Here is a 23514-nt window from a genome sequence, read left to right as displayed (position 1 = left end):
GCCCCGCCCCCTGAGCCTCTGCTGATTGGGCTCTGCTGGCAGGGGGTGGTCCCCGCGTGGCGCGGTAGCCCTTGGCGGGGCGGGAGCAGAGACCCGGGCGCGGCGTGGGGGCCCCGGGGCGGGGCTGGGGGGGGCCTGGGGCGGGGCTGGGGGCGGGGCCTGGGGGGCGCGTCCGGGGGCGCGTGGAACGCGCGGGGACGCTGCGAGGGCCGGGGCGCGTCCTCCCCCTGGAGTGCGTCCGGAACGACTGCTGCAGAACAGTAGTAATAAAGGCGATGAAGCATTCTGAACCCAGGGCCGTCGGCTCGTGGGATAGGGCTTTGTGGAATCGATACCTCTTAGGGCTCCTGCCCGTGTTGTCGGCGCGGCTGCGGGCGAATCCCCTTCGTGAGGCTCAGTTTCATCGACCCTAAAATGGGAGGATGGGCGTTCTCACCAGGCTGGACCTCCCTTCTCAGCTCGTGTGAGGTGCTCAACTCAGAAAATGGAGTCCAGGCTACTTGGCAAACCTCGAGTCCTGCAGAAGTGTTATTGTTGAAAATGGAGTGTGGAGCCACCTGGAGTGGAAAACTTACGGGTATGGAGGGTTTGAGAGAACAGGGGAATCCGGAGTATTGTCTTTTCATTCGTTGGTTAAATATGTATTCGCTTAGCCCAGGGTACTGGGATACATTCAGAGAACCAGGTAGACCAGGCACCTGCTCTCCTAGAATTGGGGGTGGGGGATGATATGTTGCAGGCCTGAGAAACTGCCATTGAGTGGTCAGGGAGGGCCTCTGTGAGAAGGTGATTGAATAGAAGAAACCAAGAAAGGAATAGCGTGAGAGAGAGAAAAGGGCCAGTGCAGAGCCCCAGGAGGGAGGGCATTTGATGTGCAGTGAGGCTGGTCAGTTAGTTCATTGCTCCATTTCCCCCCTTTACCTCCGAGCTGAAGTCTGTGAAATATGATAAAGGTAACGGAGAAGAATAATCAATGAGAGTCAAGGAAAATAAAGCCATGAAATGCATAGCTGTTGAATACATGACTTGGTGGGAAAGCATCAGAAAATCACTTTATTTCCACATTAAAATCCTTTGTCATCTCTTCAATTGCTCAGATACTTGCTGAGTCCCATTATTACCCAGGTGCTAGATGACTTAGACATTGGTGGGTGTCAAGTATGTGAATGTAATTCCAAACACCTGCATTCTCTTCTCTCCCTCTTCCCTCAATATATCTATGTACCTACATACCTATACACAGATGTAGACAGAAGCTATTGTTGTGGTTAACACTGCCAGTTTTACTAGCCCTGTGACTTTGGGTACGTTATTTAACTTTTTTGAGCCTCAGTGTCTTCATCTGGACAGTGAATAGAACTTTCCTTCTAGAATTCAGGATTAAATGAGTTAAATGTAAATAAGGAGCTTAGAAAAGTGTGTAGTAAATGCTCACAATTTGAGTTATCATTGTCATTTAAGTGAGGCAAACAGTGAAATTTTTAGACAATGTGGTATAGGGCAAAACACTGGATTAGAACTCTGGGGAACTAGTTTTGGCTCTTATGCTTTCAGCTGGTCACTTGGCATCCAGGCCAAAAGTGTATCTAGAAAGAGAAATAGTGAGACTAATACTATTAACAAAATTGTGTAGTGCTTTACAATTTATAAAATTCTCTTAGAGGCATTCTGGTGCTCAAGCCCTACCAGGACATAATGCTAGAGGTCCTTTTCCTGCTCCCTACTTTCAAACGTTTCTAAGACTTTTTCATCATTTTCTTATCCCTGTATTCCTAGAAGGAAATGGCAATCCACTCCAGTATTCTTGCCTGGAGAATCCCAGGGACGGCGGAGCCTGGTGGGCTGCCGTCTATGGGGTCGCACAGAGTCGGATACGACTGAAGCGACTTAGCAGCAGCAGTATTCCTAGCTCCTTGTGCACAAAACACACTGGCCTACTTTCAACTTCCTTGAAGGTGTGGCTTACCTTTACCCCAGGTTCTTTCAGGTACTGTTCCCTCTTCTTTAAAACCGTCATTTGCTGTCGCCCCCCCCACCCCAAGTCCTGCAGATGTCAGCATAAGCTTCACTTCCTTAGGGAGTCCCTCTCTGATCTCTCATACCAGTCTAGATCAACTTCTTTTTCTTTCAACTGTATTCTTTTCCTTTATAACATTTCTCTCACTGCATAATTACACTCCATAATGTGATCGTTTGATGGATACCTGTTCAGTTACCTTATGAGAGCAGGAATAATTTTGCGCATCATTGTATCTCCAGCACTTAGCATAGTGGCTCAGTGACTACTTGTTGAGTGATTGAATTGTTGATACTTTTGATATCTCTGATAACTAAGCTGCTGCTCATTACTGGTGTCTTTTTCCTTGGGCTTGTTTAGCGGTTAAGAAGCAATGTCAGCAATAAAATAAATATCTGTTACAGCATTTGAGTGAGTTAGGAAGTGGTTTCTCAGAGTGTGGCATTGCCTGCAGACACAGTGTGCGTGCGTCAGTTGTGTCCAACTTTTTGCAACCTTGTGGATTGTAGCCCACCAGGCTCCTCTGTCAGTGGAATTTTCCAGGCAGGAATACTGGAGTGGGTTGTGGATTTCTATTCCAGGGGATCTTCCCTATCCAGGGATTGAACCCATGTCTCTTGTCTCCTGAATTGGCAGGCAGATTCTTTATCCCTGCGCCACCTGGGAAGTCCATAATATGTGTAAGAAACCCGAGAGGAATCCTTTTTGCCCACCTAATGTGTTGATTTATGGTTTTTCATTTTTTTGAGATAAGAAATAGATAATTGTATCGTAAGGTAAACTATATGAAAGAGCGAATGGAACTGTAATAAACAGCACATATGTTCATGCCATTTACTTTAACTGGAGGGTTAAAGCACCAGTGTGATTTTCTTGAAATAAAAAATGCTGGTCTTACTCTATCACACAGGGTCAGAGGACAGTGAACTTAGTGAGCTTGCAGAGAGTTGGAAATTCAATCTCTGTAGCCATTAATTTAAAATAGTTATCTTTTCAAAGATGAATCATACAATAGAGTTTTGAAAATCACCTTGTAATTGCTTTACCAACGTCACAAGTGGATTTGTCAGATATATATCAAGCTTCTGCTTAAGAGTCTGGTAAATGGAACATTTCTGTTGACTTATACAGATTTTGCAAATGTTACAGTATTTTTAAAAGTCACCCTTTTATTTAATCACTTATTTTTGGATGTTTCTTTTCTGTCCTGTTTAAGAATTTTTTGGTATTATTTTTCAATCCAGCACTTTGATTCCTTGAACTCCTTAGGGTAACCAGAGAACTCATAGTTTAGTGGAAAAGCTAAATATATCTATATCTTTTTTTATATATATGTATGTATTATATCATTAAATTATTTATTGCTTTTAGCAGTTGTATTTACGGTGACCTTTAAGTTTTGTTGTCATAAACATGCCTTTCAGAAAGAGGAAAAGCTTTATGATAACCCCAGTTTATGAGGGCTTCTGGGAAGTTTTAGCAATTGTCTCCAAGAAGTCAAGTGACTCCTGTCTCTGGAACTTGAAGTGGGTAGATTCCCCGCTTGTAAGATGGGGAGGCGGGGAGCCAACACTGAGACTGGGGTCAGGAACAGGGGCCTCTTGTTACCCAGATGGCATAGAGAGCAAGGCAGGTGGGCCTGTGAACCAGCCCCCCTTCAGCCTTGGCGCTGAGCACTGGCCCATGTGTCTCGCTCCCTAAATGTCTCCACGTTTTGAGGACTCTCACTTGGGATTTTTATCCTTGAGTCCTCTTTCTTTAGTGCCGTGTGCTCCTTGAGTCCCAAAGCATCCGTGGAGCAGATGCTAGTTCCCCCTTAATCAGTACTGCATGGGAAAAATCTGGGAAGGATCTGTGTTAAGGCTCATCAAGGCTAGCCTCACACCTGTCAGAGGTTAGTTTACCTCTTCTCACTTTGTTGCTAGTTATAGGGAACTTAATGTAGACTTTTTTTCCTCCAGGTGTGATTATTATTATTATCTTTAACAGAATCTGAAAATTGAAAAGATAGGCTCTTCCTTACCTGTTGGAGTTTCTTTTGCCTCAGCCTGCTAGACCTGGGGGCTGAGATTCTCTTTGTGACTGTCCCACCCTGCCATTCTCTCCCCATAGCCCTTGTCAGGGACAGCTGCTTCCTGCTTTCCATTGTTTCTTCAGGTGTCCTGACTACTTGAGTTTAAGCAGCAGGGAATCTGTACCAAAAGGCAAGTCTCCCTGGGAACACTTAGCTAGTATAGCCACAGTGATGGTGGGAGAGTGGATAGAGGACTTGAAAGCCCAGATTAGGGCATTGGTGTAGGACACTCTTAGGGGACAGAAAGAGCACCTTTCTCCCCCAGCATCTGGGGTCTGGGAGCAGAGGGGTGGGAGGGGATTAGGATGGGGAAGGAAAAGACTGGCTCAGATACTCAAGTATCTTTCTGATTACCCACGGGCTCCAAGGAGCCTGTAATCATGACAGCCAGCCTGAGGCAAAGTGCTATTTTTAGGGACAATAAAAATTACCTGCTCCACTGTTATAAGAGGCCTTGAAGTCCTTAATAGGAGGGCTTCCCTGGTGGCTGTCAGTGGTAAAGAACTCATCTGCCAGGGCAGGCAATTGGGTTCAGTGTCTGAAGGAGGAATTGGCAGCCCACTCCATTTATTCTTACCTGGGAAATCCCATGGACAGAGAAGTCTGGCAGACTACAGTCCATGGGGTTGCGAAAGAGTCGAACATGACTGAGTGACTAAACAACAACAAAAGTTCATAAAAGGAGGTGAAACCTTTTATTCTAATATTATGGATAGTAACGCTGAAGATTGTAATTCCTTGAAGTGTTAATGAGTCAGTAGGGAGGAATTTCATGCCAACGATAGATGAGGCTGTCATTCTCTCCTGCTTGAATTAGTGGAATGTGTGGGAGAAGGTCTTGAGGCTTGGAAAATGGGGTGAATGGTATCCAAAGAGTGGGGAGAGAAATGAGGCTGGTGGGCCAGAGAGCAAATCTGAGGCCTCATGGTTTTCCTGGGAGCCACCTGATGTTTTTTGTTCGTGTTCTCCAATAGCTGCCTACCTCTGTGTGGCAGGTAGGTCTCCACTGAGAAAGAGAGCCGGCTGAGATTGGATGGCTCTTAGGAAGTTAATGCCATTAGGCTTCAGGATGCGTTTCCCCTCGTGGTGTTTATTATATAGTGTATCTGATTGTGTAGTATTTGTCGAACATTTCAGACATGTCGTTTGTGCTGCCCTCATTCCCTCTCTCACCCCCTGCTCCATTGCTTCTGTAATCATCCTTTTACTAGGTTGATTAGGTGAATAAGCCTAGAATTATTGAAAAATCACCTTTTACCAAGGTTAAAAGCAGATGTCTCAAAGTGCATGTCAGCCTTTTGCTGAAAAGATTGGTGATTGGAATATGTTTGTCAGTTCAGTCACTTAGTCATGTCCGATTCTTTGCGACCCCATGGACTGCAGCACACCAGGCCTCCCTGACCATTACCAACTCCCAGAGTTTACTCAAACTCAAGTCCATTGAGTTGGTGATGCCATCCAACTGTCTCATCCTCTGTCATCCCCTTCTCCTCCACCCTCAATCTTTCCCAGCATCAGGGTCTTTTCCAATGAGTCAGCTCTTTGTATCAGGTGGCCAAAGTATTGGAGCTTCAGCTTTAGCATCAGTCTTTCCAATGAATACTCAGGACTGATGTCCTTTAGGATGGACTGGTTGGATCTCCTTGCAGTCCAAGGAACTCTCAAGAGTCTTCTCCAACACCACAGTTCAAAAGCATCAATTCTTCGGCACTTAGCTTTCTTTATGGTCCAACTGTCATATCCATACACGACCACTGGAAAAGCCATAGCTTTGACTAGTCGGACCTTTGTTGACAAAGTAATGTCTCTGCTTTTTAATATGCTGTCTAGGTTGGTCATAACTTTTCTTCCAAGGAGCAAGCGTCTTTTAATTTCATGGCTGCAGTCACCATCTTCAGTAATTTTGGAGCCCCCCAAAATAGTCTGTCACCGTTTCCATTGTTTCCCCATCTGTTTGCCCTTGAAGTGATGGGATTGGATGCCATGATCTTAGTTTTCTGAATGTTGAACTTTAAGCCAACTTTTCAACTCTCCTTTTTGACTTTCAAGAGGCTACTCAGTTTTTCTTTGCTTTCTGCTATAAGGGTGGTGTCATCTGCGTATCTGAGGTTATTGATATTTCTCCTGGCAATCTTGGTTCCAGCTTGTGCTTCATCCAGCCCAGCGTTTCCCATGACGTACTCTGCATATAAGTTAAATAAGCAGGGTGACAATATACAGCCTTGACGTACTCCTTTCCCGATTTGGAACCAGTCTGTTGTTCCGTGTCCAGTTCTAATGGTTGCTTCCTGACCTGCATACAGGTGTCTCAGGAGGCAGGTCAGGTGGTCTGGTATTCCCATCTCTTTAACAGTTTTCCACCGTTTGTTGTGATCCACACAGTCAAAGGCTTTACAGTACAGATTTTTTAAAACTTAAATTTTTTAAGAGTTTATTATTTTTGGCTGCACTGAGTCTTTGTTACTGTGTGTGGGCTTTCTCTAATTGCAGCAAGGTGAGGGCTCCTCTCTGGGGTATGTGACCATCTTGCAGCAGCTTCTCTTGCTGGGGAGTGCGGGCTGTAGGCACAAAGGCTGCAGTAGTTGCAGCTACCAGGCACAAGAGCCGTGGCTCAGTAGCTGGGGCACTTGGTTTAGTTGCTGCGCAGCATGTGGGATCTTCCCGTAGTCGGGATCGAACCCATGTCCGCTGCGCTGGTAAGCAGATTCTCAACACTGGCCATCAGGGAAGTCCTAAATTTATAACATGTCTCTTTTCTGAAGAGATAAAAGATAGTTTTTCAAAGTAGGAAAATTCTCAAGTGAAGAAAAGATAGCATTGAATCAAAAGGCACATACAGATCTTCCTTGATTTATGATGGGGTTATTCATAAGTTGAAAGTATACATAAAAATGCACTTGATACACCTAACCTACCAAAGATTGAAGCTTAGCCTTATTTACCTTAAATATGCTCAGAACACTGACATTAGCCTGCAGTTGGGCAAAATTGTGTAATGTAAGTCTATTTTGTAATTACTGAATATCTCCAGTAATTTATTGACTACTATATTGAAAGTGAGAAATAGAATAATTGTAACAGTTTTAATTGTTTAACTGTAACAGTAATAATGGTAACAGTAGATCATGTGACTGACTGGGTGGTAGCTGCCACTGCCTGGCATCATGAGAGGATCATAACTGTGTACTGCTAGCCTGGGAAGAGTTCAAAATTCAAAAATCGAAGTGCAGTTTCTACTGAATGCATATCCCTTTCACACCATGGTAAAGTTGGAAAATCATAAGTTATACCACCTTAAGCTGGGGACCTTCCGTGCAGGAATGCTCAGAGGAACGCCAATCATTGGAGCTCCAAATAGTCTAAATGCTCATCAGCTGTAGAATGGATAAGTAAATAGTGCCACAGTCATGTGCTGGAATACTATACAGGAGTGAAAATGCACTCGCCACTCATGGTTATCACAACAATGAGCAACAGAAGCCAGGCACAGGAAAAATATATTAACATACAGCTCAGAAACAAGCAGAACGGATCCATGAGAGTGGAAGTCAGGACAGAAGGGCAGTAAGTGGTTCTGAGGGGGTATGGGGGGGTGGTGCCAGTGGTGTTCTGTTTTCTGAGGTGAGTGTTCTTTATGTGTTTGTGTTCACTGAGTGAAAATACACGGAGCTGTTTCATCATGATTTGTGTGCACTTTAGTATCTGCATGTTATGCTTCGGTAGAAAAATTTTTAAAGATTATAAAGTTATCCTCACTATTTTAATCAGTATGATTATTATGTCGGTAAAATTTATAAGGGGAAAGTGTGTTACAGTTCCAAAGGAACTGTCGTGTTGCTGTCTGGGTGGAGCTAGGTCAGAAATTTCTGAGTAATACTGAAACATCAATCACATATTTAGGAATTAGTGGTTATATAAATAAGTTACTAAGTAACTTATTAGATCTAATAAGATCTAGCATATTGATGTAAGCCATTTGTTCCTTTGGATGATTAGCTGGTCTCCTGTCACTCTTTGTAATTCTCTTCTATTGACTTCATCTTTCAGGAAACTGTTTTGCAGGGCAGTCTGGTGCAGAGGGAAGGTTGTGGTTTTAGAGTCAGAGAAGCCTGAGTTAGAACCCCAGGTACACTTTTTCCAACTGGATGGCTTGGAACAACTTGATTAAACTTCTAAGTCTCCTTTTTTTCTCCTGTCTGCATTGGTGGAGCTAATAGTGTTGCACCTACTCAGAAGGTATGTTAAGGATTAAATGCTGCCTATTGATATCAGGCGCATTGTGGGTGCTCCGAAAAGCTGTCCTGCTTTCCTCCCATCTCTCGCTGGGTCACACTCATAGAAACAAGGAGCATGCATTTCGTCCCTGCACTGGTGCCCTTGGTAACTGAGGAGAGCCCCCGCAGTGTGCAGTGGTGTCTCAGGACAGGTCCTGTCGCATTGCTCTGGTCACTGGGACTCCACAGAGATGAGAGCCACTCCCCTTCCCCGCTAGTCCCTGCTCACCGGCCTCCCCAGCCCCACGTCCCTCCACTGCCCTTGCCTGAACCCCAGACTTGCAACAGGGAAGAAGCACGTTTTCCTTGGGCGCAGGAAATCACCTGACCCCAATGCTAAGTAATCTTTGAGTCTCTTTCTGACGACAGGATGTGTACCTCAACTTGACCCTGTGGTATCCTCGTAAGCATCTTTCATACTGATGGACGCTTACTAAATCTGTCACTTGATTTCTGTTTCTTGCTGTCAGGTTGATCTGTGATTTCAAGTCTTGATCTATGATTTCAAGTCTTGAGCTGTGTATTTCTCACTTTTTAAGTTCCCAGGTTTTTTATATTTATGTTTTTGTTTTTATTTTCTCATGAGTACAGAGACTTCTGACAGTCATAGCATAATAACACTTATACCGAATACCTTGTTGCCTGTCTAGAAGGTCTGTTGTTGTTTAGTCACTAAGTCGTGTCCGACTCTTGTGACCCCGTGGACTGTAGCCCATCAGGCTCCTCTGCCCCTGGGATTTCCCAGGCAAGAAGTTCTATACACAGTAGTATTTTGCAAACAGTTGTTGGCGTTGGTTTATTTTTAAATATTTGTGAGATTTATCCTAATTCAGCCCTTTCATTTCTCAGTCGTGCAGTTTAATCGAGTGAATTATAAATACTGTATGGGCATATAATACATATACATATGTAGTTAAATTTCATGTGGCTCTTATGTCAAAATGAGGGGCCTATTCCTGATTATAATATGCATTATAATATACAGTTTGTCGTTGCTTTCACATGACTTTGAAATTTGTGCTAGCAGTAGCCCCCATGCACTGCATGCCTGCTACGTGCCTGGCACAGTGTTAGGCCCTTTATGTATGTATTAAGATCTATTCTTCATGATAATCTCATGCAGTCCAGTATCAGAGAGATCAGCTTAGAAGCCTGCTAGGGCCTCTGAACCCAGTATATTTGTTTAGATGAGGAAATATCAAGGTGGTAAACCTTTAAATGTTATGTAATTTGGGGTCACATAATATATAAATAAGGATGATGTGAATCGGTTCTTTGTGAAGGGGAAGACAGGCTCACCCATTCCTGTCAGCGAAGACAGAGTCTCCTTGTCCCGTGACTTGTTTATTGTCATTTGAGACATTGGCCTCTCAACCTGCCCCTGTGGAGAGCACGGCCCGGCAGTTCTCCAACTCCCTGGGATTCAGGTGTTCCCAGTCTGAGCCCAGCTTTCACTGCAGTGGGGTCTGTAGCCCCCCACTGAAACCAAAGACACCCTGGTTGCAAAGTTTGGTCAGCTGGATGCTTTTTGTAAATCTGGAAGAGTTGATTAAAGTCACCATTGTGTCCTCTTCTTTGTTAAGAGCAATACTGATCTTCTTGTATTTGAAGGAATTTATGTTATAAAACCTCTGCCACATAAGGCCAAGCAGTGGTAGTTTTCCTTCTGCCCTTCTGTGGTCTGTATGATAGTTTTTATATGCTGTGCCCTTTTGGCATTTGTGTGCTGTACAGGAAAGACTTGCTAGTTCAGGGTAAGACTCTGTCTGTATCCCCAGTGTTTGTTGCCACCACTTGCTAACCGGCCTTCCGTAGCCCGTCCTTTTCTGTTATCTCCTCACTGTCCCCCAAAGGATTGTTTTTTGGAAGAGCCAGATGTGACCACTTCATTTCTCTGCCGCACCTCTGGTAGCCCTCGCGTCTTCAGTGTCAGCCTCCCTCCTTCCTGACGGCGCCGGCAGTCTCCACCGGGTGCCTGCTGTCCTCCACTGGGCCGTTCCCCTGGGCTCTGCCGGGCTCTCTGAGCTCTGCCTAGAACCCTCTCCCACCCGCCCTCTGTTCCTTTGCTCAATTCCCACTTCCCTTCAAGACCAGTCTTCTTGGCTTCTCTCCTGTGAAACTGCCATTGCTTCTTCCTTCAGACTGTAGCATTTACCTTGCTCAGCTCTTACTGGTTTCTTTCATAAGTTCTTCAAGGACAAGGACTTTCTCCTTTATTTCTTGTTGTTGTTACGCTCAGCAGTCAACTTGTTGCCTAATTATTTTAAAAGGGTAGGTGGTAGTTGAACTTGGTCAGTTTAGAACCACCATAGGAAAGGATTCTGTAGTAGGTTTGTTTTGTTGTTGTTTAACTTAGGGTACTAATTAATGAGGAAGGGGGGGTGCAGTGCTCCAGGGTCAGAAGCCGAGTGGGTGAGCGCCAGCCTTTGACGCCTTATGTTTCTGAACCAGGAGCTGCTGCCGTGTCCCGCCCACAGCGCTGGGGAATACGGGGCCGGCCGGGGCCGGCCGGTGCGGTGACCGCTCAGCAAGTGTTAGTTACTTCAGCGTCCCGCCGCCTAGCCCTACCAGCAAGGCTGTTAGCAAGTGCTTTGTCTAGTTTGTAGTATCTAAACAGTAGGGTTTTTCTGTTGTGTTTTTCAGATTTCAAATGCAGAATTATGTTGTACTAGTGAATATGGCTTTTCAAATTACATGTGGACATAAGCCACTATTCCCCAGAGCTGCTGTTTCTTGAAAGACACCCCCTAATTGATAACCATCTCCCAATACCCTTTCCAAGGCTTTGCCCCTCCCTGTGTCCTGGGGGCCGCCTGTGGCTGGGGTAGCCAGTAAAACAAGCCCTGAGGTGAGCCTGACGCCCTGATGTTATCTTTTTTCTAGGGCATTTAAGTTAAATGTTCCCCCTCACTTCCTAGCATCACTAGAGGATGCTGTTTTACTTACTTCTTGCTACATTGTGATGCCTGCAAGAAGAAGCCTCTGTCTTCTTTGGTTTATACCTGAGGATAAGATATGGTTTGCAACTTAACATGTTTTTTCAAATATGATGAAATGGAATATATTTTTTAAAACTTCTCTCTCTCTTACCTGGTCTCGCTGGATTTAAGTCAGTATTGAAAGCACTTTTCATAGTTACAGTCTCTCTCTCGTATTCTGTTAGTCTCTGCTTGCTTTTCCAGAAGGCAGACATTCCTCCTTGTTCATTTATAAGCACTTCCGAAGCTACTGTTGCTAATGCCTGTAGCTCCTTTGGTGGCAGAAAACTAACAGAGCAAGAATTATAAGACATCGAGTATTGGGGTGGCCAAAAAGTTTATTCCGGTTTTTCCACAGCACCTTATGGGAAAAACTCGAACGAACTTTCTGGTCAATCCAATATCTAAAGGAAGGTTGTTGCTCTGGGTATTGAGTGTTTGTTATAGGCCAAGAGGTTGGCGTGGAAGGGAGAGCAAGGTGGGGGCGGGCACCTGCCCCAACAGAGAGCAAGCCTGAACTATAGAGGGGTAGTATCAGATGATGAGTAGATAGAGGAAGCTAGGACAGCTGTACAATAGAATGGAGAACCTAGAATCACATCCCCACAGGGAAGCTAGAGATGTGGCCGAGGTGTCATTGCAGACTAGTGAGGAAAGCTTAGATTGTTCCATAGATGGGGTTGAAAATTGATTATCCGTATTTGAAGAAAATTCATTGGGCCCTTAGTCTACCTTGGGCTCAAGAGTTAATTTGCAGATGGATTGAGGACTTAAATGTGAGAGACTTAAACATATTAAAATTAGGCTTGTGACTTTGGGATAGGACAGAATTTTCATAAACAAAAGTACAAACTATAAAGAAAAATTCAGCCTTACAAAACTTAAAAACTTCCGTTCATCGAAAGATACCATAAAGAAAGTAAGCAGATGAGCGGCAGAGTAGAAGGTATTTATCATTTATATAATCAACAAAGAATTAATATGCAGAATGTTTAGCTTTTCTAAACTTAACAGCTAACTGCTACTTCTCTAAGACCTAATGTTTGTAATCACCAGTCATTAGCAGTATCTTGGGACCCCCTGAGCCGTATCTGAGATTGATTAGTCCTGCAAATTTAGTGTTCAAGTGAGTCACTACAGAAAGGTTTCTGAGTTACTGTCTATCAGGCAGTCACCTATAAAATCCTTTTCACCTCATATCTTGGAGATTCAAGCACCTCTTTTAGGGAAACCTGGTGGAAAGGTATGCCTTTCTAATACTTTGTTATTTCTCTATTCTAATACTCAATGATATTTCCCTAACACTATTTTTTTAATACTCAAGTTCATGTATTGCTTGCATCAAAATGCAGTTGACAGCAACAGAAATGCTAGTAACACCTCAAAGTGTTACAGTCACAGCTGCATATTTGGATTTTATTTCTTAATGTACTATATCTTTTCCTGTCTTTATCCATCTGATTCCTTAGAGAGCTCTTATTTATGGTTTTGAGGATAAAAGATTAGAGCTCTAGACTTTACACATGCAGTAGTTGTGTTCTTATCAAGTTGATTTCTGGTATCTGTGAAGTCATTTTTTTTTCCTCTGTCTCTTATTAGTTGGAACCATCCTGTAAGTAGGGGAAGAGACAAGAGTGTTTCTCAAAGCTTTTTCTTGTAGAAACAAAGAGGAGTAAACAAATGTTAAAAGTCTTGGCTGCTTATTAAAAGAATAAATAATCGCAAACACTTCCTCCCTAGTCTTGGGCCTGATCTTGTTCTGTGAAGACGATCCACCGATACTGCTGACCTGGGGTCATTGTCACGGTCGGTGTGATACCTGCTCTTACAGGACAGTGATCCTTGAAGTCAGGGGGCCATTCTTCTCTTATTTGTCTGTCATGGTTTCGTTCTCCCATCTCTCTCTCATTTGGTAATAAAATAATCTGAAGGGTAATTAGTGATAATAGAAGTATTATCTAATTAGGCGGCTGTCTAATAGTGGATAGAATACTATAGAAGGTTACCAGAGTGAAAAAGTTTTATAGACATCAGTGCTTAAAGTAACACTTAAGGTGAGAACTATAGGAAAGTGTTCTGTAAAGTTGCATTGCAGAATATTCAGTGATTGAGGAGTAGCCAAGCATATGGACTGTATGTTCATTTTGTGTACTACACACTTGATGGGACAGTATAGATTTTATATGTGAATGCTGAGAATAAGTCACACAAGAGCTTTAAATTTCTGTTAACCATGGATCTGTGCAGTCAGTAATGGAGTCTGCCTTGTCCAGAAAGTGGGTCCAAAGTGGAGTCCCTTTATCCTAGGTTCACTGTGGCAGAGTTATTGGAAAGGGTTTAGGGACTACTCACGGTTTCCTTGATGGCCCAAAGGGTAAAGAATCCACCTGCAGGGCAGGAGGTCCCCTGGAGAAGGGAGTGGCTACTCACTCCAGTATTCTTGCCTGGAGAATCCCATGGATAGAGGAGCCTGGCAGGCCACAGTCCATGGGGTTGCAGAGAGTCGGGCACGACTGGCCGACTCACACTTAGAGGCCCTGAGGGGAGCATTGTTGCATGACCTGAAGAGACCCGGGGTCAGTCTCATCAAGGCACCTGCACTCGAGTGCTCCTGACCCCAGGGGACTAGCACGACGTCAGGTCTTTAGATGGTCTTCCTCAATTTTAAGGCAAATGATGGCATAATTTTTCTAGTAACATAAAGCTGAGTTGTTTGTGTTTCTAATTTAATGAGGACTTAAAAATAAATTGAAAAATTTATGGGTACCATGTTCTTAGCCCACCTTAGTAATGTAGTCTCCTTACTTCTTTTGTTAATGTTTGCTTTTTAACTCATGAGTGAGGTGTGTTAGCACCTGGCGGGGCTTTGCTCCTTGCTTGGTCACTAGTAACGGAAGCATAGTTGCTGACAGCAGTCTAGTGCTCTGCCTGGAAGCCGACCTTAACAGCTTTCTCAGATAGCCACCTTCGCGTTCAGCACACTGTGACAAGGGACCATCCAAAAAGATGGTGGTTCCCACCTGCCTGAGAGGTGAACCAAGCTGTTACAACCCAAGAGACCTGATCAAGTTCCAAATTCATCTTTGTGTTTACCAGGGGGAGTCTTGTCCCCAAACTGAAGTGTTTCTACTCATCAGTATTGGTACCTGTGACTGAAGAAGCTGGTTAGCTTGTGGTCTGAGGACAAAATCTGCGCCAGACAGTACCAAAGGAGAATTTTGATTACTGATGTTTTTCAAGGAGGCTGGTTTCTGCCCACCTGATAGAAGTCGCTGCCTCTCTCCAAACAGGTTCTCTAATGGTCTTGCTTCACCATGGCTACAAATGCGGAGGGGCTGGTGCAGCACAGAGTGGGGACCCGGCAGGCGGCTGAGGTGAGTGACGGGGCTGGTCACCAGCTGGCACTCCTGCTCTTAGAGCAAAAGTACATTGGTGTGCGCTGCCCTTTAAGATGGTCCCGATGAAGTCGGCATGCGATCCAAATCCAGAGCAGGATGCTGCCGTTGAAGATGAATTAAAACCACAAGAACACTGACTCCTCAAGTTCCTTTGCATGAATAGGGTGGCCTAGCTGCATACGATAAGGTGACTTTAAAGATTTTACCTTGAACAAAACCTCAAGAGTTTGATGCTTGTCAGGCTGGTGAAAGTATAGTTTCAAGTCCCAGGCTCTTAGTTTCTCGCACATTGGATTCTCTTAATACTGTGTGTGGTGGGGAGTGACGTCTGTGCAGTCCACAGTCATTGTTGATCTTCTTCCCTGCCCTGGGGGTTTTGCTAAGTGGCTCAGTGGTGAAGAATCCGCCTGCCAGTGCAGGAGACTCGGGTTCCATCCCTGGGTCGGGAAGATCCCTGGGGAAGGATATGACAACCCACTCCAGTATTCTTGCCTGGGAAATCCCATGGACAGAGAAGCCTGGCGGGCTACAGGCCATGGGGTCGCAAAGAGTCAGACACGACCTAGCGACTAAACAATAAGAAATGTGGAAGTGAATAAGCCTTTACCTTTAGTGTTCTTGGGGTCTGGGTAAGGAGTAATTATAAAATGGTGAGACGTAGAACTCCATGTGTGGAGGGTAGTCCTGGAGGCTCGCTTGCACTGCAGGTAATCGTTTGTTAGACCTCAGGAGGCAGGGTTGGAACCTGGCAGGTGCTGAGGGGGGCTTCTTAAGTCAGAAACCTGTGCGAAGACAGGGTGGAGTCGTGAAGTCCCTTGGTCTGGGCAGGCAGCTCGAGGTGTCCAGGAGAGAAGTGATAGGGCCAAATCGTCTCACTCTGTACCATCCCTCCACAAGGGCTTCAGTCCTCAGCAACCTTCTGAGGTTGATACGATCGCTGAGAATGAAGGGGAGGAAACCAAGGCTCAAAGAAGTAATCGGCCAGGGGCACACTGACCCTGTTGTGTTTCACTTCTTCCAAAGTTCCTCGTGTAAACCATGCTGCGTGCTGCAAAGAGGAGCCATTAGAAGGATTCAGAATTGTATTTTTGAGCCACTAATCATATTCCTAGAGTGAAGCAGCAGGTTTACCGAAGAATGGACATTTAAAGAAAGGATTTTTTAAAATAGAAAATAAGTACACACATGCCAGCTTAAAACGGTGAGCAGATTTTTCAGATTTTCGATAAACCATTAATTTTAAGGCGACGGTATAATCATCCCTTTCACCCAGCAAATCATCGATTCAGTTCAGTTGCTCAGTCGTGTCCCACTCTTTGCGACCCCATGGACTGCAGCACGCCAGGCTTCCCTGTCCATCACCCACTCCCAGAGCTTGCTCAAACTCAGGTCCATCGAGTCAGTGATGCCATCCAACCATCTCATCCTCTGTCGCCCCCTTCTCCTGCCTTCAACCTTTCCCAGCATCAGGGTCTTTTCTAATAAGTTGGCTTTTATATCAGGTGGCCAAAGTATTGGAGCTTCAGCAAATCATGATTAAATCATGTCCTTTAACCATCAACAAATCATGGTTAGTGTTAACTGAAGATGAAAGCAGACAGATTTCACAAATTTTTCAATATTTTTTAAAGAGCTACAGAGCTGTGACAATATCAGGGTTAAAATGCTTGTGTTTATTTGTTGCATTAGTTTGTGATAGGAGCAGTTATCTTGAAAATCATTGTTGGCTTTTCAAATATTTAGGGTTATTTTGCATTTAATACAGTTTCCAGTTGACACAGACTTGGAGACTAGTATATGGATCACTGCCTTAAGAAGTCATCATTACCTCTTAAGGGAAGAGGTTACTTACCTATAGTACTGACCTATAGTAACTTATAGGATAATGTAAGCTTTGTGTGTGTATTCTGAAATTTTCTGTCAGATGCCTTATTTCCATGAGGAAATGGAATTTCATGTATTAATTTAGTGCAACTATTGATTCCCATGGCAAAAAGTACATTTTGTGGAGACTTCCACAATAATAGGAGGCACTGTTAATTTGAAGAACAAAAGCAATCTTCCTATTTAAAATATTCCCTATATTTCCATGATTAATTTGAAATTTTAAGCTTAATGACTTAAACTATTAACATACAGTAACTGTATACCATTAGGTCAGCCAGATGTGTAAGAGAAGCTGCAGGTCATCATTTTGTTGCTAAACAGTAGTTGAGTGGGAACAAATTTTTTTAGTTTGGGGTTAATAGCAGTCAGCTTGAGATAGTTGTTTATTCATTCAGCAGACAGTGAAGGACCCCTTCCCTGCCTGTTTGCCAGAAGCCCACACTGGTGAGTAACAGGCCTGGGGATCTGCTCCCCAGAGCTTTATTGTAGGGATGAGGCATGAGACGGGCTGCCCTAGAGGGTAGGCTCTCCAGGGATCAGAAAGACTCGGGTTTAAATCCAGGCCCTACCACTTGCCGTCTGTGACTGCCATGTGCCTTAGTTCCCTCATCTAGAAAGTGGGAATAGTGGTAGCTCCTATTGTGGAATTGTTGTGAGAAGTCATTGAAATAAAAACAAGTAGGAAACTTTAGCAGGTCCCTCCCTGGTGGCTCAGATGGTAAAGAATCAGCCTAAAATGTGGGAGACCTGGGTTCTTTCCCTGTGTTGAGAAGATCCCCTGGAGAAGGGAATGGCAAACCACTCCAGTATTCTTGCCTGGAGAATTTCAATTTCATGGACAGAAGAACCTGGCGGGCTACAGTCTGTGGGATCGCAAAGAATCGGACACAACTGAGCAACTAACCATTTCCTCTTTCTTTTCTTGCTTTTGCCATATGAATGAGATACAGCAACATCGCCACTTGTGTAAATGATTTTTTTTCCCAAGTCCTCAGAACAATCTTTCTTTGCTATATAGATCAGAGAAATCACATTACCAAAATAAACTAGGAAAGATGGATCATACAAAATAACAACTTGGTGTACTATAATCAGATGTTTTTCAGTTATTCAGAGAGTTTAATACAGTGGTCAAGAGTATAGACTCTGGAACGATTGCTTGGTTTAAATCCTGGCCCTGCTGCTTGCAAACTGTGTGACCTGTTTATTTGGAATTGTTTATGAAGAATTGCAAATTCTTCTTTAAATGTCTGGGAGAATTCAGTATTGAAGCCATGTGGGCTTAGGGGGTTTTTTGCAGGTAGTTTTTTAGTTCCTCATTTGGTCTTGTCACTAGTTATAGGTCTGTTCGTATTGTCTTTTTTTCTTGAGTCAGTTTCAGGAGTTTGTGTCTTTTTGAGGAAAAAAAGGTTGGTTAATAGGTATTGGAGAGGATGTGGAGAGATTGGAAACCTGTGTTATTGGTCATAATATAAAATAGTTCAGCCACTTTGGAAAACAACTTGGCGCAGTACTTCAAAAAGTTAAACATGAAGTTACCATATGACCCGGCAATTCCATTCCAAGCTATATACCCAAAAGAAATGAAAACATAAAAACTTGTTCACCAGTGTTTATAGTAGTATTATTCAAAATAGGCAAAAGGTAGAAGTAGTTAAATGTTCAACAACTGATAAATAACAAAATGTGGTAGATCTAGACCGTAGAATATTACTGAACTTAAAAAGGAATGAATTACTGATACATGCCATAGCATGGATGAACCTTGACAACATTATGCTAAGTGAAAGAAACTAGTCACAAAAGACAGCATATTATTCCATTCATATGAAATGTCCAGAACGGGGAACTCTGTAGAGGTAGAAAGTAGATTATAGTGGTTGCCTCGGTCTGGATATTGGAACTGATACCTCTTTGAGGTGTTGAGATTTTTCTGAAATTTACTGTGGTAAAAGGTTGCACATATCTGCGTATATACTACAAACCTTTGAGTTGTACTCTTCAAATGGATAGAGTGTATGGTAGGTGAATTATCGGAGAAGGCAATGGCATCCCACTCCATTACTCTTGCCTGGAAAATCCCATGGGTGGAGGAGCCTGGTAGGCTCCAGTCCATGGGGTCGCTAAGAGTCGGATACGACTGAGTGACTTCACTTTAACTTTTCCCTTTCATGCACTGGAGAAGGAAATGGCAACCCACTCCAGTATTCTTGCCTGGAGAATCCCAGGGACGGTGGAGCCTGGTGGGCTGCCGTCTATGGGGTCGCACAGAGTCGGACACGACTGAAGCGACTTAGCAGCAGCAGCAGCAGGTGAATTATATCTCAATAAAAACTTTTAAAAAAATAACCCATAACAGCAACTAGATGCCACTACCAAAATTAGGGGGTATTTTCCAAAAAAAACCCAAAAACTAAAAACTAAAAGGATTTGTGACTTCTGCTTTTTAATTAAAGTTATATACTTTTCAAAACAGTAAAACTCGATTACAGATGCATTAAAAACAATAGTGTATACAGTTTGATTCCAGTTTTGTAAGGTGTTTATAGTTAACGTGTACCTGTCACTATATAGTATAGTGTGCCTGGTATTATGCTTTAGCTCATCTCCTCATTTAATACTTCGATTAATACTTTAAGGGAAACATTACTTTCCCCACTTTAAATAAGAGGAGACTAAGAGGTAGAGAGATTGCTTTGCCATATCTGAGTAACTTCAGAGCCCAGACTTCTATGTGGCACATTAGGTTCATATTTTATTCTACGAAAAACATTTTTTTCTCAGTTTTATTGAGATACAATTTACAGATAGTACATATAGTAAGCTGTATATTACATATAGTAAGCTGTATATTAAAAAGCAGAGACATTGCTCTGCCAACAAAGGTCCGTCTAGTCAAAGCTATGGTTTTTCCAGAAGTCATGTATGGATGTGATAGTTGGACCATAAAGAAAGCTGAGCACCGAAGAATTGATGCTTTTGAACTGTGGTGTCGGAGAAGACTCTTTGAGAGTCCCTTGGACTGCAAGGAGATCCAACCAGTCCATCCTAAAAGACACCAGTCCTGAATATTCATTGGAAGGACTGATGCTGAAGCTGAAACTCCAGTACTTTGGCCACCTGATGCGAAGAACTGACTCACTAGAAAAGACCTTGATGCTGGGAAAGATTGAAGGCAGGAGAAGGGGATGACAGAGGATGAGATGGTTGGATGGCATCACTGACTGAATGGACTTGAGTTTGAGCAAGCTCCAGGAGTTGGTGATAGACAGGGAGGCCTGGCGTGCTGCAGTCCATGGGGTCGTAGAGAGTCGGACACGACTGAGTGACTGAACTGACCTGAAGCTGTAAGGTGTGCAGCATAATGATTTGACACATACACATCATGAAATGATTAGCATAGTAAGTTTAGTGATCATCCATCATCTTAAATAGATACAAAATAAAAGAAAAAGAAAATAAATATTTTTCCCCATGATGAGAGCTCTTAGGTTTTATTTACTCTGTTAACAGCTATCATATGTAACATTCAGCAGTGTTAATCATGTTAATCATGTTCTGAGTTACATTCCTAGCATGCATTTATCTTAAACTGGAAGTTTGTTCCTTTTGACCACCTTCCTCCAGTTCCCCTTTGCTCCACCTCTGATAACCGTAGATCTGATCTCTTTGTGTGTGTCTGTTTGTTTTGAGATAGAGTTGACCCACAACACCATGATCCTAGTGCACAACATCTTGATTCAATATTTCTGTATATGCACTACAAAATGACCCCACAGTGGCTTCATTGTTTAAAATACCCTAAATGCTAAAAGCGTTTTTAGTTTTCTTGAATATGGGCAATTTTCTTTATACCTTCATTTTCCAAATTTTAATTGTAACACTTTGTAAAGTCAGTAACTCTTATTTGAAGAAATTAAAACTATTCTTTTGTGGTCACAGAGTGTCAGAGGCATGGCTAGATCCAGGCTTCTACTAAATGTGCGTGCTATAGAATTGACTATGACATTTGATAAAGAACATGGGGTAATTTTTTTAAAGGGGATAGTTGGCAGTTGAGAGTTTGTAGCTGAAACAGTGGGAGGCTGAATCGTGTGTAACAGTAGCATTAGTTTTACTTTTCATATCTTTGAAATGATCTTTGAAGTGGAAGACCCTGTCACCACTGAGAAAATAGCCAAATTCTTATGACCCTATTCCTTCTTTTATCATCAGGACTTGCATCACTATTGCAGAAAACTTCACATTTCTAAGGGAATGTTTAAAAACCTAGGGCCCTCCCTGTACTTGGAAAAAACTCATTATTGGCAAGACTACATCCTTAAGTGGAAGAAAGCAAACTCATTGCTCGAGTTTCAGGTTTTCAGTGTCCTGAAAAGACACAACTCATTACATTTGATTATTCTGCCCTCTTACAAACTAGCAGTTAAGTTTTCATTTTCTTTGTAGTATGTGTCAGTTCAGTTCAGTTGCTCAGTCGTGTCTGACTCTTTGAGACCCCATGGACTGCAGCACGCCAGGCCTTCCTGTCCATCACCAACTCCTGGAGTTTACCCAAATTCATGTCCATTGAGTCAGTGATGCCATCCAGCCATCTCATCGTCTGTCGTCCCCTTCTCCTCCTGCCCCTAATCCTTCCCAGCATCAGGGTCTTTTCCAGTGAGTCAACTCTTTGCATGATGTGTACATTGATTTAAATGTTGGCCAATATTATGTTTGGCTTGAAACAGAACAGGAAGCTTCTGAACCTCCCCCACCCTTTCCTTAACCTCAAGTCTCTAAATTTGATTTCTTGTGGTATTTAACTCTGTATGCTAAAAGTATCTTTACCTTGCCTTTTTTTTTTTTTTTAATTTTTTAATCAGTGTTAGACATTGCCCTTTTTTGGGGGGGAGGTATTTTTTTTAATTGTGGTAAAATTTAAAATTATAACCATTTTAAGTGTACCATCTGTGACATTGATTACATTATTATATAACCATTACCACTACCTATCTTTAGAACTTTTCATCTCTCCAAACTGAAACTCTCTACGCCCCACCCTTTTTTAAAGTCTGTACCCTTTAAACACTTAATAACTATTCTCTCCTCCCCTCTACCCTGGCAGTATTTTATTCTTTTTGATGCTGTTGTAAATGGAATTATATACTTAATTTTGGGGGTTTTTTTTTGGAGCATCACTGTTAATTGCGTAGAAGTGTAGCTGATTTTTATGTGTTGATTCTATATCCTGCAACTTAGCTGAATTTGTTTATTTTACCAGATGAGTGTGTATGCGAGAGAGAGAGAGATCGAGATTTTTCTGTGGAAGATCATGTCATCTGTGTGCTTACTCCCTCAGTCATGTCCACCTCTTTGCCACCTCATGGACTGTGTAGCCTGCGAGGCTCCCCTGTCCATGAGGATTCTCCAGGCAAGATTACTGGAGTGGGTTGCCATGCCCTCCTCCAGGGGATCTTCCCAACCCAAGTCTCCTGCATTGCAGGCAGATCGTTTACTAGCTGAGCTACCAGGGAAGCCCCATGTCATCTGTGAATAGAGAAAATTTTACTTCTCCTTTTTAATTTGGATGCCTTCATGTTTATTTTTCTTGTCTAATCATTCTGGCTGGAACTTCCAGCATGTTGAGTAGAAGAGGTGAAAGCGATCGTCCTTGGCTTCCTGGCCTTAGAGAAAGATTTTTTAGTTTTTCATCACAGAATGTGATGTTAGCTGTTACATGATATTTATTATGTTGAGATAGTTTCCTGCTAGTACTAGTTTGTTGGATGTTTTTGTTATAAACAGGTGTTGAGTTTTGTCAGGAATGAACCCCCTTGGCTTTCCCAGGTGGTGCTAGTGGTGAAGAATCTGCCTGCTGATGCAGGAGACGCATTGGAGGTGAGGGTTCAATCCTGGGGTTGGGAGGATCCCCTGGAGGAAGAAATTACACCCCACTCCAGTATTCTCGCCTGGAAAATTCCATAGGCAGTGGAGCCTGGCAGCTCCAGCCCATGGGACTGCAGAGAGCTGGACGTGGCGGAACACACAAACCCCACTTAGTCACGGTGTGATCTTTTTAACATGATGCTGTTAGCACTTTGCTGGAAGTTTGGTGAGGCATTTTACATTGGTATTCATACAGGATATTGATCTATAGTATTCTTTTCTTCAGTCTTTGCCTAACTGGTGTCAGGGCAGTGGTGGCTTCATAGAACGAGTTTGGGAGGGTTCCCTCCTCCAGTTTTTTGTAAGAGTTTGAGAGGAACGGTGTTAATTCTTTTTCAGATGTTCAGTAGAATTCAGTAGGACAGGGCCAGGGTTTTTTGAGGAGTGGGGATGCTTGATTACTGATCAGTCTTACTAGTTATAGGTCTACTCAGATTTTCTGTTTCTCATGATTCAGTCTTGGTATGTTACATATTTCTAGGGATTTGTCCGTTTCATCTAGGTTATCCAGTGTGTTGGTATACAGTTGTGCACAGTACTTGCTCATAATCCTCTGTATTTCTGCAAAATTAGTAATAAGTTTTCTACAACTTCTCTACCATTTTGGAGATACTAGGAATTATGACATTATCACAGATACTTCCTAGTATCTCCAAGAGTTGTAGAACTCTCTGAATACTGTTTTTCATACAAATACATCAGAGGAATTTTCAGTTTCCTCTATTTTCCTGTGAAAACATTCCTCCTAAAGTCCTCTGACCTCCTGCTCCAGTCCTTACTGATTGCTTTTTAAGCCAGCTGCACAGCTGTCATCCTTTATTTCTCTCTTGTTTGGGATTCTTTCCTTGAGTTCATGTTTTTTTTCCTTTTTTTTAAAAAAAAATATAAATAACATGCTCCAATAACCTCCTAAGAAAGAGTGCATGAGAAGTGAATCGTTAGTGATCTTAGATATCTA

General features: G+C 43.0%; 1 protein-coding gene and 1 long non-coding RNA gene across 17 annotated transcripts in view; one reads left to right on the top strand and one right to left on the bottom strand.

Moving 5' to 3' along the window:
- Positions 1 to 23514, top strand: part of NR2C2 (nuclear receptor subfamily 2 group C member 2) — a 115131-nt gene that overhangs the window by 982 nt on the left and 90635 nt on the right. For 3 of the 16 annotated variants that reach the window (XR_014064379.1, XR_014064380.1, XM_081526398.1), the window contains exon 1: positions 169 to 577. The exons of 3 other annotated variants lie outside the window; for them this stretch is intronic. Coding sequence is in view for 3 of the 13 variants with exons in the window: in XM_081526396.1 (XP_081382522.1) it covers positions 14658 to 14717 (60 nt within the window). In the remaining 10 variants the exon portion in view is untranslated. Of the gene's footprint in view, positions 1 to 168; positions 578 to 14633; positions 14929 to 23514 lie in introns of those variants that run through there. 10 more of the 16 variants (XM_081526396.1, XM_081526394.1, XR_014064376.1 and 7 more) reach the window with 6 other exon arrangements.
- LOC145520289 (uncharacterized) lies at positions 16259 to 20091 on the bottom strand. The gene is made up of 2 exons (XR_014064387.1): positions 19948 to 20091; positions 16259 to 18768 (listed from the first exon to the last, which is right to left on the bottom strand). It is a non-coding gene; the product is annotated as an uncharacterized LOC145520289 (long non-coding RNA).

Source organism: Giraffa tippelskirchi, chromosome 9 (assembly GCF_054371585.1).
Source record: "Giraffa tippelskirchi isolate mGirTip1 chromosome 9, T2T-mGirTip1v1.2.pri, whole genome shotgun sequence".
NCBI classification, from domain to species: domain Eukaryota; kingdom Metazoa; phylum Chordata; class Mammalia; order Artiodactyla; family Giraffidae; genus Giraffa; species Giraffa tippelskirchi.
This window is presented reverse-complemented; position numbering and strand designations above follow the sequence as displayed.